The sequence below is a fragment of the Mya arenaria genome, chromosome 15, assembly GCF_026914265.1.
Source record: "Mya arenaria isolate MELC-2E11 chromosome 15, ASM2691426v1".
NCBI classification, from domain to species: Eukaryota; Metazoa; Mollusca; class Bivalvia; order Myida; family Myidae; genus Mya; species Mya arenaria.
The window spans coordinates 23,118,032-23,138,160 of record NC_069136.1 but is presented as its reverse complement, the minus strand read 5'-3'; the positions used below and the strand labels follow the sequence as shown (position 1 = coordinate 23,138,160).

Here is a 20,129-nt window from a genome sequence, read left to right as displayed (position 1 = left end):
GTTAACATGTTAAGGATGTTTTATAAAAACTGAAAACGATTCGTTAACGTGTGTTTCATAATGTTATAACAAATCGTTCATAAAATGTCAATACTTCTTGTTTTATATATCAAAATGCGTCTTTTTTCGCAAATATATATGCAAATATAATTCGCTTTACACATTTCCATCACATGCGTTTACAGCTTATAAGTTTGTATTTTGTTGTGCAATCGTCTGCCATACATTATTTCTCATTCAAATGAGTCTTTTACATTTGATGAATAGTATTCTGATTTTCAGCCACAACCTTTGATTGTATTACGATCATTTGCCTTGCAACACACGAGTGCGTTAGAAAACAATAAATAGTTTTATCCAAGATCTGAATAATCACAATTTGTAAATGCTTAGTTTGCAGCATAATAAAATACATAGGCAATATGCAGTTAGTCCAGAGTTGTGTTCCTTGACCCCACAGCACTTTTCTACTCAGTATAGGTGTGTGTCATGTATCGTTAAACATTCCTGTTATAAACAATAAACTTTGCTTGGCATTTATGTCAGGAATCCCTTGACCTATTAAATAATAGACACCAAAATATGTTGCAATATATCTAGAAACTGTTTTGAATCTATTCATTTATGACAGTTTATTTTTCTTATATATAGTTTTTGTTCACATGAGCACAACGAAAGTATTTTATCCGTCGTCTAGAAGCATATTTTTCTAAACAATTTTATGAAATTTGGTAAGTGAGTCTGACTACAATTTGTGTCAAGTTATGGACAAAGTCACATATTCAAGTAGATTACTAGGTCAAATACAAAAATATTATCATTTTAAATACGAAAAGCAACCTATTATTACCATGTTCCATGAACGTTATTCGTAGTCTTTGCTTCTCTGAATTATATCAAATTAAAATATGAACCCTTCTGGTATAAACGTGCGTCAGTCTACAATTGTTGTAAAACGTTTTAACATTTCAGACGACATAGTGTATACTCAATCCTATTTAAATGTGATAACAAAGTATGTCATTTAATCATCCGAGATAGAGGGAGAAAAGCATACGGCGGAAACAAAAAATAGGACATGTCTGTAGTTGTTTCTTTGTCCAGCGCATTCATATGCCGGTGGTCATATTACTCTCAGGGCAATTCTAGGCAAAGGTCGGTTAAAAGGGAATTGCAATAAGTCGTATACCTGTACATTGGCTACTTAAATGTACACATAAATATGAAAAGTATAATAATTTTATCTCCACCTTCATAATATTTCAACAAAAACGTCAAATTATATAGCCATTAATTTCCTTCCAGGAACACCCTACCTTCTGCAATTATTGCCATGAGCTGCCATGAGCTGCACAATTCAACCCCAGAAGCAATTCGGTATTCTCAAACAGTTATAAAATACAATAAATGATGTCCACATCAACAGCCATTCTCCATACTTATGAAACGTGCCGGCTTATGTTCTATCGGTGTCGCAGAGCTTATATGGTTCGCTCTTATACATACGTTTGTTTAGACCACTTTGTCGTATGATTGAAACAAATGATTGAAGAAAATAGTTCACGTGCAAAGGCAGGTTTTAACAAAATGGCTTTAATAATCTGACTTGTAAATGCGAAATAACAAAATTCCGAACTTTTAGTATTATCTGAGAATAACTCGTGGTAATGTACTGAGTGTAAATATTTTGACGCAGATACTGTACGAAGTATATCCTTTATATGTACTGGGGATAGTAGTCTCATTGACATGCGCGCTATGAATATTCTTATCACAGTGTTAATATTTTGCATTCTTAGTCAAAGATAATAAGTAACAGATCGTATATGTACCATATTTTTGTTTATTTTAGTTGTGTGGTTTCTTTTATTTCTTCCTAATAAAAGTGCTCTGGGATGTGTTTGTACCTTCATTAAGTGATTAGTAGAAAAGTATTATGACACAATCATCACGCTGACGATGTGGACATGATAGTTGTTCTGCATAAAGTCAACCTTATTTCATTTTGTTTTGAGAAAACTTATCTCATATAACGTCTGAAATAGGAAAGCGTACGGCTTCACTATACTGGCAATGTCTAAACATGAAGATGCAAGTTTTCGCCACCATTTCCCTAATCGGATAATACATGATGAGTATATACTACATTGCACATACAACATGAAAACATTAATTAAAAATAGTGGATTTAAAACTACGCCGAATGCAGACAATTTCCATACATCAGAATAGGTTCCATGTGCTTTGTCATTTTAAAGCTATTTGATTCCGATCTTCAAATAAGCTGTGTTGTATTTTACGTCATCTATAGATGCGAAATTATCTGAAGTGGTATGCATACAGTTAAACTTGGATTTCTAGTATTCACGGATAGATAACCGTTTGTTATTAAATAACTCTATTTAGGGCTGACAACTGTTGTTGCTGCAATGTAATGGATGATCTGGATCAGCGTAGCAGACTGGCGGTTTTTATCATATATTTTGAACGTTTTTACAGGACATCGTTCCGGATTTCTGTTGTTGACCCATAGTTTAGGCTTAACTTGGTTTTTCCCCCGACCTTTTTTGTTTGCAACTCTGAATATTCTGAACATTCATGACCACTGTCGTCACTTTTCAGTTCCTCGTCATCAAACACATATCTCTGTGCTCCTGAATTCCCTTAGTTCAAAAGTGGACAGTAGTATAAATCCACAGAGTTAAATCTACAAAACAAATACATGAGTTCGGCTCAAGCGATAAATTCGGCAGCCGAGTCAGATAAAAAAAATCATCAAAGGCACAAACCTAGCTGTTATTCTTTGTTTCTAGTCGCAATTGATATTAAGCCTTGTATAATGTTTGCACCTTTTATACTGGAAGTTTACCGCAAAGTTAGAACAATGCAACACTTCATATATCAAGGGATTCCGAAGAAACGATGAATTAGTTGACACTCAGAAGAAAAATAATTTTATTGATACGGTATGTTGATAATTCAAGTGACAAGACCGATGTTAAGAAACGAAGAAAGAGAGAAATACAATTAATGCTATTCTAATTCTTTTAAGTGTCCGTGTTCCCGCTGTTAAACGGTTACATTCACTACACCCACCGACTGGGTTTGAAATATATTAAAGGGCCCTAGGCCATCGGCGGTCCAGGGTTTGTTGCCGCATTGGTCCAAATGGTCACAGGCGACACATTGATTCCGGTGGGTACGTCCACATTGACATGCACCCATACCTGCAATGGACGGAAACACATTTAGGTAATTTTAATTTAACACTATTTTATTTTAATTTACGCTCGATTAAGAAAACTGCTAAAGAAAGATACTTATAACACTCGAGTGCGTGTCCTACATATACCCCTAGTCTTATGTTTCTCCCTAGTCTGCCTCTATAAATACACGTCTACCTACATATATCTCTTATTTCTAATCAGTCTCTATAAATGCAAGTTGAATGGACAGCCAGGGCTAGGAAAAGAGGAAAATGGTAAGATAGGTGTTGAAAATCAAACTTTGTATTGTAAAGAACAGAGGTAGTCAACTTTTGCCTATAATCCAAAATGTAAACGGAGCCAAGAACTTTTTTTAGCCAATCTTTTATCACAAAGCTTAAAGCTTTTTATTTATATTCACTCACGATGTCCACAGCTCTTGGTATCCCCACACTTCACACACTGGTTGGAATTTGCCGCTTGACACTGACACCCGCCTACGTCACAGCACGCGAGTACAGCGCGTGATTATGAGCACACTGACATCCGCTCTGTGAGCTAAAAAGGTATTAAAATAATTATATCAATGTTGTTTTCTGTGCATGCACAATCATGTTAAGCTCTACTCGTTCTGTCTCAGGCATTTTATCTAAACGATACGCTCAAGTGACAATAAAATTAAGCTTTGTAAAGGACACAGTTTTTGTTCTAATATGAACTTTTGTCCTTCGAAATTTTAACAAAAATATTAATACGTTTGGCAAGAAATCGAATTTCGTGATTTGGTCTTGGTAATGATTATGGGTCATAAACGAAGTTTTATCCCAAACTCATTCATGCTCATTTATGCAAGTGTGTCAGACTTCTTTCATTTGTTACTTAGAAATTATGAAGGTCTGTCCGTGCTCATTGGCTGCATTATTTCTTCACTTTCTTTAAAGATAAAAAAGTTGCAAGTTTTTACAGTTAAAGGCCTAATATCCATAAATCAGACTTTAGAAATGTGATAGTGTTTTAATAAAAAGTAATCTACTTTCACTTTCAAAACAGGTAATATTTTTAAAGATAAATCTATCAGTTAATCATAATATTTATCAATAGTACCCGCAAAGTCCCCCCATACTATCTTATAATGCAAGACTCGAGGTATAGTAAAAACTTTTGACGACAGTATTGGCAGCAATGGTGATGTTGTATCAAATAAATGAATAAAAAGATCAGTTCATATTATGTATACATTATAAATGTGTAAAATAATTGACCATTCCTAACCGAATTCGCTGTCGTGAATAGCACGATTACAGTTTGTTTATTTAAATGTTAACTATACTGTGTTAATATTGTACTGAAAACGTATTAGTATAGCATAGTTAACTTATCCTTATTCTAAATCTAGTAATTTAAATCGTTTAATTTAAACGGTGTATTGCTTGTTACGACGGTGAATGTGACGTTGCCGTCGGTGTTTGTGCACCGACGGCGACGTCACGATTTACCCACGTTTCAACATTTACACGAGTTTTAGTCACGTGCTTTTGTACTATATAAGCCGTTGATATGTGTTCTGAGAGAGCTAATACTTAGATTGTTGACTATGATGGATAGTAAGATAAAGTGCTATTAAATTTTGGATTATATAAACTCATTGCGTTGTGTGTGTAATTCTCACCCAAGTTCGGATAATTTGGATTGATTATAATATTATTATAATCAATCCTGAGGAAAAGTAAACTCCGATGTGGCGGATGATAAGACGTCGCCACATTGTTTGGTCCCGCGAACCGGATCTGAACCAGTGACCTAAGGACCTTTAAAGTAACCGTGAATTCTGTGCGGTGCTTGTGAAAGTTTAAAGTAACCGTGAATTCTGTGCGGTACTTGTGAAAGTTTAAAGTAACCGTGAATTCTCTGCGGTACTTGTGAAAGTTTAGTAACCGTGTATTATGTGAGGTGTTTGTGAAGTGTATAAATAACTGTGTTTTCTGTGCATTGTTCTGTGAATATATTAAAAAGGGTTAAATATGTCCAATCTGTCAACTATAAAGGCGGTGCACACCCGATATGTGAATACCTTGAGCAAAGAAATTGAAACCGCTCAAAGGTTGATATCAGGTGAAGGCCTGGAGGAAGAGAGAGAAATAAATATAGCATTGGGAGATAAATGTTCCAAACTGTTGAAATGCTACAGTGAAAAGGTGGAAACCCAAATGGGTAAATTGTTAGATTTGATGGGTGATAGCGACGCGAAAAGTGCGGATAGTGTGGTGGAAAAAGATTGTGAAATATTGAGAGAAGCAGAGAGGTACATTATAGAATTAGAGCAGCTTGGGGAAAGGTTGATACAGAAACCAAAACAAGAAACCGAAAAGAGTCAAATGATAGAGTTGCAAAAACAAATGCAAGATTTGCTACATGTTCAAATGCAGCAACAAAGAAAATTAATGGTGCGTCAAGAAAAAAGAGACAGTCAACAAAAAAGTTGTGTAAAACTACCAAAGTTGGATTTGTGCCCATTTAACGGTGATAAATTAAAGTGGACACAATTTTGGGATGCGTTTGAATGCACAGTTCATGACAACAAGAATTTGTCGAAAATTGAAAAATTCAATTATCTTCAAACAAAGATTGTTGGTGAAGCTAAACAAGCAATTGCCGGATTGGCATTGTCAAACGAGAACTACACTGTGGCAATTGATATATTGAAGCAGAGGTTTGGAAATCCACAGGAGGCTGTGGATTTGCATTACAAAAAGCTGATGAATATGCCAGCACCAAATGGGAAAGTTGATAGTTTACGCGCATACCTAGATACAGTAGAGAAACATTTACGTAGTTTGGAGGTATTGCATGAAGATATTGAACAACATGTGTTCGTTTCAATGATTCGTTCCAAGCTGTCTGGGGATGTGTTAAGACAAATTGAGTTGAAAAAAGATCAAAGGTAAAATGGACGGTGCATGGGCTAATAGACGCTTTGCTGGAATACATATTAGCCTGTGAACACGCCGACGACAAAGATAAATTGGAGAAAGCTTCAGATAATACTAGGGTGGGAGCACATAAGTTCCAGAAGCCCCAAGAGAGGCCACAGTATTCAACATACCAGTCCCACAGAAGTGAACGACCTTTCCATAAGCCATTAACCTCTGCTGAAACATTATATGCTAATGTGAAAGGTAAATCAGCAGGGAATTTCCAGATTAAATGCAGGTATTGCAATGACCGTCACTGGAGTGATGAATGTTTGAGGTACAAAGGGATTGAAGATCGGAAGAAAAAACTGCATGGGTCATGCTTTAAATGTCTTAAAGAAGGACATACAGCCAGGGAATGTAAGACGAAAAAATTGTGTGTTCATTGTGGTGAAATGGATCATCACCACAGAAGTTTGTGCCCAAAGAAATTCGGAGGGAAAACCACAAATGTGCATCTTTCAGAGGAGATAAGGGAAGACCCATCTCACAATAGTGCTACAAAGGGTCATGTGTTAATATCGTCCGATGAAATGGTGCTCATGCAAACCGCCAAGGCGAGTGTAGGCAATAGAGACACATCAGTTCATGAAACAACTCGATTGTTGTTTGATTCGGGATCACAAAGGACGTATATCACGGAACGACTAGCTAACAAACTAGGTTTAAAACCTACAGCCGAACAGGAATTGAAGCTTGTTACGTTCGGAAGTGAACATACAAAGGTAATAAAGACAAAATCAGTGAACATTAACATTACCTTAAAGGACGGATCCTGTATGAAGTTGACAGCAAATGTAGTGCCTACAATAAGTGGAACAATTCAGAGGAATCCATTGACGAAGGTGCTTTCAAAACAAATGGAACATTTGATTAATAGTGTAGACCTATCAGATACTATTCCAAGAGCTCAGGAAACCACAACAATTGATGTCTTGATTGGGAATGACTATTACTTAGATATTGTGTTACCCCAACGAATAGAGATTGAACCCGGACTGTATTTGTTATCTTCAAAACTTGGATGGATTTTAACAGGCCGTTTGAGTGAAGTTGAAAGTGGAACTGATACACTGAGCATGTTTGTGTTGACGCATGGTACAGACATCACAAAACAAAGTACATTTTCAAGCTTAGATGCTTCAATTTCTACTAAGCCAGATTTGGAAGATTTCTGGAACATCGAGTCGATTGGCATAATTGACAATGTGGACAAGTCCGATGATGACATCGCCATGCGAAAATTCCAGGACACCGTTAGATTTGACGATGGTCGCTATCAAGTTACATGGCCATGGCGTGAAGAAGATTTCGAACTGCCATCTAACCGACAACTTGCTCTTGGTCGTCTGAGGTCCACAGTGGCGAGAATGTGTAAAAGACCAGAGCTTTTCAAAAAGTACAACACAGTGATTGAGGATCAGTTGGAAAAGGGTGTTATTGAAAAGGTGAACTTTGGAGACCAGGATGGCGTGGTTCACTATATTCCCCACCACGCGGTTATTACACCACAAAAAACGACCACCAAATTACGAGTAGTGTACGACGCGTCCGCGAAGACACGAAATGAGAACCACAGTCTTAATGAATGTTTGTATCGTGGTCCAGTGATTTTGCAACAGTTGTGCGGGATGCTTATACGATTCCGTATGCACAGGATAGCAATTACTGCTGATATAGAGAAGGCCTTCCTTCAAATAGGATTACAATTAGACCAACGAGATGTTACCAGATTTCTCTGGTTGAAGAACTGTGAAACACCGACGGTGGACAAGGATAACATTCAAGAGTTTCGTTTTCGTCGAGTCCCGTTTGGTGTTATTTCAAGCCCATTTCTTTTAGGCGCAACGGTGCAAACACATATGGACAAATACAGTACAAGTTTTGCGCAACAAGTGAAAGATAACATCTACGTAGACAATTTGATAACTGGAACTAACACTGATGGTGAAGCAATATGTTTTTACAAAGAAGTGAAATCAATATTCAAAGAAGCATCAATGAACTTACGAGAGTGGATGACTAATAGTGAAATAGTTAATCAATACATTCCCAGTAATGACAGAGCTGACGGAAAACCAATGACTGTTCTTGGATTATATTGGAATCCAAAGGAAGATACAATTGCACTAAAAACTACGGAAGCCCATGAAGTCGAGACTATAACCAAGCGTGTTATCCTGAAAGTCGTAGCTTCAACATTTGATCCGCTTGGATTATTTTCTCCAGTAACTTTGAATGGAAAGCTGCTGATGCAACAGCTGTGGAAAGAGAAGCTTGATTGGGATGATATCGTTTCAGATTAACATGTCCAAGAGTGGAAAACAATCAAGCTCGATCTTGAAAGGATACCCACCTTCAAATTGAAAAGATGTGTTACCAATGAAGCTGATGACAGTGTGACCTACAGTTTGGTGTGTTTTTGTGACGCCTCTGAAAGGGCGTATTCGTCGGCTATTTATCTTCGCCAAATAACCGACAGGGCCATCAAAGTAGAGCTTATCTTTTCTAAGGCAAGACTTGCTCCTGTGAAAGGAATGACCATTCCAAAATTAGAGATAATGGCAGTTGTCATCGGTGTTAGATGTTTAGAGTATGTTCAGAGTCAGGTCGGTGTGCCGATTGAACAATCGGTGTTATACACCGATTCTCAATGTGTATTAAAGTGGATTTCATCTGAGAAGAAACTTCCGGTGTTTGTTCAAAATTTGTTCATATGTAAAGACAACTGAAAACCCAGCTGATATCGCTACACGTGGATATGCTGTTGAAAAGCTTACTAAAAGTGAATTGTGGTGGAACGGACCATCTTGGTTAATGGACAGGTGTTATAGTGTTCATTGTGACTCAGAATCAACAATGTGCGTATCAGATACATGCGTATGTGTTGAACTGGGAAATGAGCCAAGTGGTGAAAATGAAAATCAGAAGCATGAACTCAAAACGAGCGACGAGTGTAATGCACCGTTTGATATTCGGTATGACACATTCGTTTCCAGTGACGAACCCGTTACCAATGACGAGCCCGTTACCAGTGACGAACCCGTTTACAGTGACGAACCCGTTACCAACGACGAACCCGTTACCAACGACGAACCCGTTACCAGCGACGAACCCGTTACCAGTGACGAACCCGTTACTTACGAATCCAGCGGAGAAGCATATTTATACACCGTGCCGAATGGAGAGACTATTTCATCAGCCGACATCAGTATCGCAGATACCGACGTCGCGGACGATGTAAGTGCGTCACCCGACATCGAAACCGATGAAGAACGTAGCGATTCGGATGACACCTCCGTTATCATCATCAGTGACGAGGAAGACGACGAGGAAGACGACACCGTATGCCGAGACACAGCAACTTGTCGTGTGGCATGCTTAACGACATACACAGCTAGAGTAGTGTACACATACAATGGGGATACTGTTATCCATGAACAGTTTGACACTAGTATAGACTCATGGAGTTATGATATGTAACGTTATTTTTACTGTTTTTACACTGTACTTGTATAGTGAGTTATTTTCTTGTGGCGGACATGTTTGTATTTTCCGTACGTTAAGGAAACTCTGAACGTATCAGCCACGTAAAAATGTTTCATTGTCATTCTTACAAAGTTTAAGATTTTTGAATATATGAAATGTTCACTAGAATTAAGGAATTACCATTAATACTCACTTATGCAGTACTGTGTCATTTAACTTTTGTTCCCGGCGGGAATGTCGTGAATAGCACGATTACAGTTTGTTTATTTAAATGTTAACTATACCATGTTAATATTGTACTGAAAACGTATTAGTATAGCATAGTTAACTTATCCTTATTCTAAATCTAGTAATTTAAATCGTTTAATTTAAACGGTGTATTGCTTGTTACGACGGTGAATGTGACGTTGCCGTCGGTGTTTGTGCACCGACGGCGACGTCACGATTTACCCACGTTTCAACATTTACACGAGTTTTAGTCACGTGCTTTTGTACTATATAAGCCGTTGACATGTGTTCTGAGAGAGCTAATACTTAGATTGTTGACTATTATGGATAGTAAGATAAAGTGCTATTAAATTTTGGATTATATAAACTCATTGCGTTGTGTGTGTAATTCTCACCCAAGTTCGGATAATTTGGATTGATTATAATATTATTATAATCAATCCTGAGGAAAAGTAAACTCCGATGTGGCGGATGATAAGACGTCGCCACATTCGCCTCCTTTTTGTTAACCAGATTTATGCACACAAATCCCTATTCCAATATTTCTACAACTTACAATATCCAGATATCAAACCTCTTGAAATAATTATGTCTTGTCAACACTAAGACACTGTGTAAGATTTTTCAAAATACTTGACAGTCAGCTGTGGTGTTGGACGCCTTGATGATCGACATTCGTTTCAATGAATGGTGAATGTTTCAGGACTGTGTGACCGGGATACATGTTTGCTCCGAATGTCTGTACAAATGTACAGAGTTTTCTGTAATCTCGTAGAAAAGTCCTAACAATATTCGAGTAATTACGTCTTTTGTTCTTGACAGAATTGGAGTTTTCAGCCCGCAGAATCTCGTAGCAACGGCTGGATTATGTAAAAGGGACATCTTGATACAAACATAAGTTCCGATATGTATATCGCCGTATCGGAACACCAGAACGTTTGACAATTGGCTATTTCGTTAATATTTGATAAGTTTCGATGGCACTCTGATATAATTATCTGACAATGAAAGAAGTTATACATTGTGCAGTAATATTTTGAATCTGGAAGGTTTTCTTTCAAGTGACTGAATTTCACAAAACAAACTTGGCAATATCAACATTTGAATCGCAGTCAAGTTCTATTTCCTGCGGAGAATCCACTCAATATATCACAACGTGTCAAGCGCGTTTCTAAGAGCACTTAATGATCCATGCTTTTACCTCCCCGCCGTCCTACAGTTACCCTCAATCAGACAGGTGCCAGACTGAAACACGAGAAACATTAACCTTACATTTGCATTTATGCTGGGGTAGTTATATTATGTACGGGCAGATCCGGTTTATTCACCAAATGATTTTATCTGCCGTGCTTCATTTACATATAACTTTCTCTTGTTTGAAGCGTAGCCATTTCTCTCTACATGTATGCATGTATATATGTATATAAGTAAAACCTTAATGCAATTAAATCAAAAGTTGATAATTCACTTTTTTAAACAAGTGTATTCAACATACATTTGTATATATCAAACATCAGATTGTAATAAATTTAGCGAATCGCAACTATCAGTACTGTTTATGTTTTACAGTTTATTAGCGATAAATTAATAAAAGATACTGGATTAGAGCCTACCTTTACCGTACACGACGTCCCTGATTGAAGACAGTTGGCACAGTGTTTGTCTGTCCGTACGGCAGTTATCTCATTACTGTATGTGTGGTCGTCGTTTGTCACGGAAATGTTGAAGCCAGTCTGACCTGTACAAATAGGTTTGATTTGTGTTCGTAGTTTTAAAAAATGGTAAAATGAAATGTTATGACCATTATCATTTGAAGTAATGACTTGTGTCGGTTACAAGTGTTTTGTTTCCCGGCCTGGGCGCATGTGAGTTTGGTTTGTAGTCACCAAGCCGGATAAGTGGGTTTCCTCCGGGTATTCCGGTTTCCCCCACAACACAAGACCACACTCTCGCGTAAAATCGTGCCAACGAGAGTGATTAATATAATGTTGTAATAACTAGTTTCAAAATCGTTGTAAAATAAATAAGTTTAAAATAAAGTAAGTATTTGACAGTAATGACCGTGCTTATTTATTCAACTACTCATCAAAATTACATGGACAAAGTGTTTATAATGACGAAAGAAAATTGTTTTTATATCCAATTTGACCAATGCTGTCACAACACAATAGAAACAGTGTTAAATATATTTTTTCTAGCTGTTTATGCATTCAAAATTATTTTCACTCGAACCCTCCCCTTTAACTGACCTCCAATGGAAGCCTTAGTTGGTGAGCGACATCCGACGTCATACATGCTCTTGTAAACCACACCGGTAGTGTGTGGCCCTTGTAAACAAATCCATGACCGTCAAACTGAAAACAATCAAGGCAGTGTACGACTTAAGCCATTTTTATGCGCCGTATTATGACCATAATAAAATGAACTAATCAGCCAGCACAAATTAATGTAAAGTATACTCCTAGAAGCGTTTTATCTGGACCTACCAACCAGGCATGTGCCCAAAATGAATCAGATCATGCAACTGTGTCAAATGTTATGATTACGAAAGAAATATAATCATCCGATTGGTTAAATAATTGGAAATATTAACGCCTCATTTACAGTGTGTGTATACCACGTACAAATTGCGTCATAAATGCTAAGTCGGAGGGCAACATTTTGCTTCGAACGAGGACTTTAAACAAAGATAACTTCACTATTTTTTCATACTTTTAAATGAAACATAGCGCAGTATACGCCGCTACGCTCAACTTATCAAACTCCGGTAATAAAACGAAGGTGGGGCTCTTTAAAGCTGCACTATCACAGATATACTATTTTTACAACTTTTTTTATTTTTTGTCTTGGAAAAAGCCAATTTTTGTGTAAATATCAGCAGACCAATGATAGAAGATTGCTGACAAACAATCAGATCGTAGATTTTCATATTTCCGTTTGAAAATTAATGTTTTAAGGCTTAAACCGTTACTAATGGTTTAACAGAAGTGCATAAAACATATAACTGGTTTCCATGGATTTTTGCAAATGATGTTTTTTCTACAACAACACATACTCGTACGTTTAGGGCAACCCGACTCTACCTGACAAAACCCAGGGACCATAGAGTTGTTTTAACCCTAATAAAATCCGATGTTCCGATTTTTAGTTGTTGTTGACAGTGAAATTCTTTTTTAGTTGATAACATTTAAAAAAGGTATGAATAATTGAATACAAAATATACGAAACGTCATGGTAAACATTTGCGACCTGCTTTGCTGTTTTAACTTGACTAAAAAATGTGTCCCCACTCTATATAATTTTTGAGGACGTTGCCCTAAACTCAGATAACTGTTTTAGGCCTTACTGATTAATAACAGTCATTATTATGTGTATGCAATGCAAAGATGGGTGACACTTATATTAATCAGACGACCCGAAACTTTTGTCGGACGTCATGCTCCCACAGACATCAAACTTTATGGTGAAAAATGTTAATTAATCAGCATCAAAACTTTAAGTTGATATATCTGACCAGAATCAGCACAGCAATAGTCCTTGGCTTTGCAAACATTTCATATTTTTACTTTAGTGAATAAGTATGGTAGCACTTATTTAAATTTATTACCGTTACAATCCTGGAAAGTACATAAATGTTAAAAAATGGTGATTAGCATTCGCACCGACTAATAATGTAACTTTTTAAATTGAACTATGAACCGAATACAGTTGTTCAGTTTTTTAATGAGGGTCAAACTTTTACACGTGGAATGGTCATTAGTTAACGGATACGTTACGAAAATTCATAGGGGTCAAAATGTAATGTTACAACGGAATCAGGATTGATAATCGGATATTATGGGCCTGCATATTCATTACACAACGGTATACAGTTACTCCGGAAGAGTTTTATGTAATTCATTATTATAAAATACAAACATGTAAACACGATTTTAAAATTGACTTCATTAAAAAGAAGGTTGTCAATATTTAAACGTTTAATGTGTTAATGTTGAAATATTCTTTACAACGAAGTTATCAGTTAGGTCGTCACTTGATGCTAATAAGGTAATTTGATAATGAGAAGTTTTTCAAGGGGTTATTACAACCCGTTATTATTTTATTTTGGTTTCCACGATGATAAAAAATGAGCTCGCACAACCGTATTTTTCGTACTAAACACCAATTTCTTATTCGAAATATGTGTACAATAAACACTTTCAATTCAACTTCTTTAATCCCCTTTAAGTAGTTTCTATGATTTGATATGAAGTCTGATATCAAGAATATATTTGAAATTTTACAAAAAGCATTTTAATTGAATTTACATTAAAGAAGTATTTAATACAGTATAATACAATGTATTATAAAGCAAGCGAAAAAGGGCATACCAGATGCGATCAATAGAATCAAAACACATGTTGTAACCTTGCCAAAGACAGCATCTTTAAATCGCCCCAAAACACAGTAGGCAAGATAAAGTGACTTTCTCCTGGAACATATGCAAAAATCATTATTATAACTTTTTAGATAATAATGATAAAATAGAATGATGGCATTAGAATATACAGGTGACAGTCGTAGAAGTAGCAGCATGGTATTACTCGTAATGTTAAAACATGAACATGTAGAAGAGTTGAAGGAAAGTTTTTGGAAAAGGATTCTTTTTTCGTTAAGACTCTACTGTTTAACTAAATATAGAAATATTCGTGCCGCAGAAACAGGGTCAATCCACTCAAATACAGTAAATGCAGTGTATGAAAATTGTAAAACCAAGTTATAAAGTTCGATTAATAAGAAAAAGCAACAAAAAGAGTACATGTATTTTACTTTATGTAACAATTTTAAACAGTTTATAAATTAGTGTATACAGTTATTTTCTTTTTAAATAAATCTAGATGTTAACAAACCTCTGTCCTCTGTTTTGTTTTAAAAGTCCAAGTTATAATGAAACGCTCATAATCGGTATCAAAAGAGGATTAAGCACATCGTTATAAAACCAACACTTAATTGTAATAGCTCCTTTGATAAAGGAAGTGATTGTTCATTTAGGCGAGATACCCGATATACATAGCGTGTTAACAGATGCAAAGTAGTCAACTAGAGGTACGTTATATATATATATCATTAGTTTTGCTATATTTGAATTTCAAGTATACCTGAGCCTTGTTACCGTAGAAACATATAGATAAGAATTGCTAAGTCACCATTAAGACTAAGATCTTAGGAATGTTGGCAAACGTATCTTTAAATAGAACATGAAATGAACTTGAAGATAAAATATTTGATTAATCGAACTTTAAATATACATGTGTGTTTTTTCTATTTTTCTAGGGATCATGCGTTTGACAAAAATATCGCAAGCGGAAGCAAAAACGAACGTCTGCATCTGTTCCAGCCATAGTCTATCCTTCCAAAGAACACGGCCTGTCCGGGAGCATTATCGTGTGGATTCTTAAAATAGTTTGCCTTACTTTCTTACTAAAGTCAATATATTGTGTTCCGTTAGTAATGCGTCTTTCTGAACGAGACATTTTGAAAACACGTACATGTATTGTTAACATCATTTACTCAGTGATAATATGAACATGTAAAACATAGAAGTGTATCACGCCTCAAACATAGATGGCGCAACGGCATATGTTCAGAACAGGTCACGCGGTGACCCCATATTATTCCATGTTCGGGCACCAAATTTATATAGTACCAATATGGCGTTTATTTTCCGAATAAATGGAACATGTAAACAGGTTGTAGACGTGATATATATACGTTACGGAGTTAGTAGGTGGCCCGATATGGGTACAGGGCGCAGGAAAACTAACCCCGTTACTAACAGTAGTATGTATACATTGCTTCATGACATACTTTATAATCTCAATGATAAAACATATCGAAAATATATTCCGTTGTGAAAGAAAGTTCCATTACGTTCTAACTTAAAGTAATGACGTAATATACGTCTGCTCACTCCATAAATTGATATGCCTAATGTCTGATGATTCAAATTTGCCTAAACTGAGCTACAAATAGATATTTTAAAAAACACTGTGACAAACCTAAACCGTACTTTGATGATATTGTTGCACCAGACGTCAAAAGGCGAAAGGACAAACAAAATAATACACTACGGATCTTTTACCACAAAATAATCTAGCATTTATCGAGACTTCTTTCAACAAAATAAACCTTTTAACAACCTGTTGAGGCTTAAACTTTATTAATATTAGTGTTTAGTCAATCAGTGAAGACTTTTTTTAATTAAGAAAGGTTATGACTAAAAATATATAAGTTTATCTCAATTACTTTACATGAATGATGAATATCATGCCTGTCTAACACAACCTTGCAACTTTTATCACAAAACAGTAAAATGATAAATTCAACAATGGTATTATCATTGTTAACTTTCAAATAAATAGTGTCCTGTAAGTTTCACAGATACACTTATGATGTGCAGTATTCCTAACAAAAGTTGAGACAACTGCTTCAGCTGCACTTGTTTAATATAGATATATGAACACATCATATATTTCAATTTTAAAAGTTAACAACGATTTTGTTAATCCCATTGTTAACTTTAACAAAGTTCTGAACAATCGGGCCTATGTCTTTAATAATTGAATCTTTGCTCATTATAACAGTCTATGTACAGTACCCTTGCCAGTTTTTATAGCGGTCGTCGTTGTAAAAAAAAACGGTAAGGGATAAGCATTTCCCATTTATTGACAATTTTGGGATGAATATTAAATACTCTTTTCAACAAATGACAAAGGTTTCAATTAAGATAATTATGCACTCGAAATAGCTGACATTTCTAAGGATAATCACCAAATAATGTTTCTCCGTGTGCCAATCTGTGGCATTTTGGAAATTAACCAAAATCTATGATGTCGACAGGAGATGGGCACGCTATTGCTCTTATACTAAGTACATTGTATTCATGATGGTAGTATTTACACATGACTCTTTCAACATGTTGTACATGTACAGGATGTTATACTTAATTACATCAGTAAAACAACATTATTTACGAGCAATTTTGATTTTTAGAAAATGAAATACCAATGTTAGTTTATTTATTAACATTTGACCTTATTTTCAATAAAAAAAAGTATCACAAGGTAGATCTACACCTTGTTCTGGGTTTGATCATCACGTTTCTGTAATACTGGATTGCTCTTTTTCTATTTGTCAATAAATATATCACTAAGCATCTATGTAAACAAATTAATTGACAACTAAAACTTACTTAATTGGCAGTATTCAAGCAAGTCATACATTTAATTCTCATTTTGTATTTATGATTTAGATTTATTTAAACACAACAGTACATTTTCCATCTAATCCTTAAGAGGAATGCGTGGTATTTCATCTTGATTTCGTGAAAAACATTTGAAAGACGTAAAGTATAAATGCATTTTAACGAGAAATGATGCCATGAACAAATAACCATTTAGAACGTCAAATTACCTGATATGACGTCACAATTTGAAATAAAGCAAATGTCCTTAAAAGTATAGTTTTCAGTTGTCATATTTACTTGATATCATCTAAGTATATGTTCTACTTATAAACGATTGGATGTATCTGTGGTTTTACATTATTTCGGGTACTATATATCTGCAATGCAGGAAGTGCGAGAAATGGTATATCTTTGTGGCATTCGGCTCATCCGTAGGTGAAACAGATGTCGTTTTGCTAATTTTTACTTAAAAATGCATGTTATGAAAATCATCTGACAACAAAATAAAGATCCTATATGTATTATATGTATACTGTTCATGAGCTCTGATATAAAGTGTTCATTCTGATTGTATTTATGTTAACAACTTCGATAAAATATGTTAAGTCACGTTTTTCTACAGCTTTTAACTCATTTGTCGCTGGATTGTGTAGAATTTAAAAACTTTAAAATGTTAATTTTTCCCATTTTAACATGAATTAAGAATTTATACGATTCCATGTTTTTTGTTGTAAATTATTCGTGAATTCTCCGACCCAAACCGAAATGACGTCTACCGGAAACAAGATTTAGTGTCGTAAAATTGCGTCGCTTGATACTCTATACATACTCTATTCATAGATCCGATTAGAAGTTTGCATTCTGTCTAGGTCGCAATTGCAAAATCATGAAATGTTTACTTTCATCGTTTTTCTCTTATTCATACTGTTTACGCAATCTCTGTTAAAATCTACGTCTGTCTTTGATTATCATTATTGATCATAACTGAATGGTACTTCACATGCATGATTACATTTTGTTCTAACTTCTAAAAGAGAGAACAAAAATCGAATGATATTTTTTTCATTAAGAAGTTGAATGTTCGAAACATTATTAAAGTCTTTGTGTTTGTAATTAGTTCGACATTCGGTTTCTTGCATAACTCTCTTAACAACGACATGACAGACACGCTTGTATACATTTAAACGGTCGTTATAAGTTCAAATCTAAATGTTTTGCTTTCAGACAGAATTTGAAAAAAAATACCTTTAAAATTTTCACTTCGTATTTTGATATAGAAACGACAGAAATATCATCTCCAGCACTTAGAGTGATCAATCATATTTTGACATTCCGAGGGTTAAAAAGGAAAAGATTCTATAGACTTCTTGTGTTAGTGTTACTTAGAAACGTTTCATATTTGACACCTCGATATGCAGTTATAATATTGCAATAGTTATTATTTTACCTCACGTGACCTGTCCATGTACAGTTCTCCATTACACGCCATTAGCCATTCCGTACTATTCCCCTGACATAACGCTATTCACCGGTTGATGTTATTTATGTAACACTTGCGTGGGACTTGCAACACCGCGGCCATTATCCAACAGGAATGACATTGGGAATAAAAGGGTTTATAGAAAATAATACATCGTGGCCAACCAAAAAGGAGTTCAAACAACAATGCAAGATAAACGACCATTACAGAATGATGGGCTAACTAGTGCCACCTAGTTGGGCATATTTGTTGTTGTTTTCCGTTGGGCCCAAATGTCCATAAAGTTTAATTTGTTATCAGTTAAAGAAAAAATGACATTTGTGAATTTGAACAATATTTTGTACCTTAAAATTAAGAAGAACTTTTGCTTTGTTTCCGCGCCTAGAGTTTCCTCTGTGTGATTTGTGAATTACTAAATGTTTTAATTAACATCACCGCAAAGTTGGTCGGCAGCTTAGTTGAATTGTTGTTTGTTGTATTGTGTTATTCAAAGAGCCATGCCATTTACTGGCAAACTAAAATGCATTTCTTATTGAAAAGATAGAGTTGTTGTGTTTACTTATTGACATGCCTAGTCTGGGAGGTGTCATCATTAGTTTTCGATAATGCATTTGATTTCTTACAGATGTCTCAGTTATTTCTTGTCTTATATTTAAAACAAAATAAAGGAACATGTTGTAATTTACTTGAATTAAACTCATTTGCATTAAATGGAGTTAGACATAAACAACAGTGTTATTTTGTGTGAAAAGTGATAAAAAAGCTTGGAACAATAATAAATATTTAAATTTAATTTCTTGTCTTGTTTAATTAAAAGAATGTTACAATGTCTAGAATACATTGCTAAAAGCTTTAGTAATCCGACTAAATATTGAAGGTTTTAGGCTTTTGTTCATTAAACATGTTCAATTGAGTATTCATCAGAAACTTTCAATGTTTGGGTTGATCAAAAGCCTATATAGGAGGAAAATTGAGCTATATGTGAAACATGATCTTCCGTGATAAATTACTATTAGAATACAAGATAACAGCCATCTTAGGTTACTCAACGTTTTTTATTTTTAATCCCACGCACATTGGTATTGTACTCTATTTATTTAACTAACTGGGTAGCTAGTTCAAACTTTGCCTTATCCCAACGCCATAGGACTGGTACACCAAAAATGTTCCGTGCGCAGCCCGAACTCTTTTATACTGAAACAGTGACATACATGCCAATCAACTGATTCAGCTGACTGGGCGGCTCGTTTACACCCACCTCACCACCACAGTGCACAAAGGTCTGTACAATGCAAGTCATGCTTTTTTACAGATCGAAAATTCATTTTGTTTAAATGACAGGAAAAGCTAAAAAAAATAAGCAAATTATAACTTTTAAATCATTTAGTTTATACAAGCATTTAATCCGATGTATTATTTTAAGCATATCATTGACTCATTTCGATACTGTCATATAAATTGTATGTGTACTCACTATACTTCAGGTATAGAACAACATCTTAATATTCAAATGCGTACATACTTTGATG

The 20,129-nt window shown here is 35.2% G+C and overlaps 1 protein-coding gene and 1 long non-coding RNA gene across 2 annotated transcripts; one reads left to right on the top strand and one right to left on the bottom strand.

Moving 5' to 3' along the window:
* The first annotated feature begins 6,573 nt into the window (after window positions 1-6,573).
* Window positions 6,574-8,484, top strand: LOC128219207 (uncharacterized). The gene has a single exon (XM_052927020.1). The coding sequence runs from the start codon at window positions 6,574-6,576 to the stop codon at window positions 8,482-8,484; it is 1,911 nt and encodes a 636-aa protein (XP_052782980.1).
* A 2,532-nt stretch (window positions 8,485-11,016) lies between these two features.
* Window positions 11,017-14,367, bottom strand: LOC128219625 (uncharacterized). Its single transcript, XR_008258604.1, has 4 exons — window positions 14,266-14,367; window positions 12,145-12,249; window positions 11,509-11,633; window positions 11,017-11,140 (listed from the first exon to the last, which is right to left on the bottom strand). It is a non-coding gene; the product is annotated as an uncharacterized LOC128219625 (long non-coding RNA).
* Between the last annotated feature and the right edge of the window lie 5,762 nt (window positions 14,368-20,129).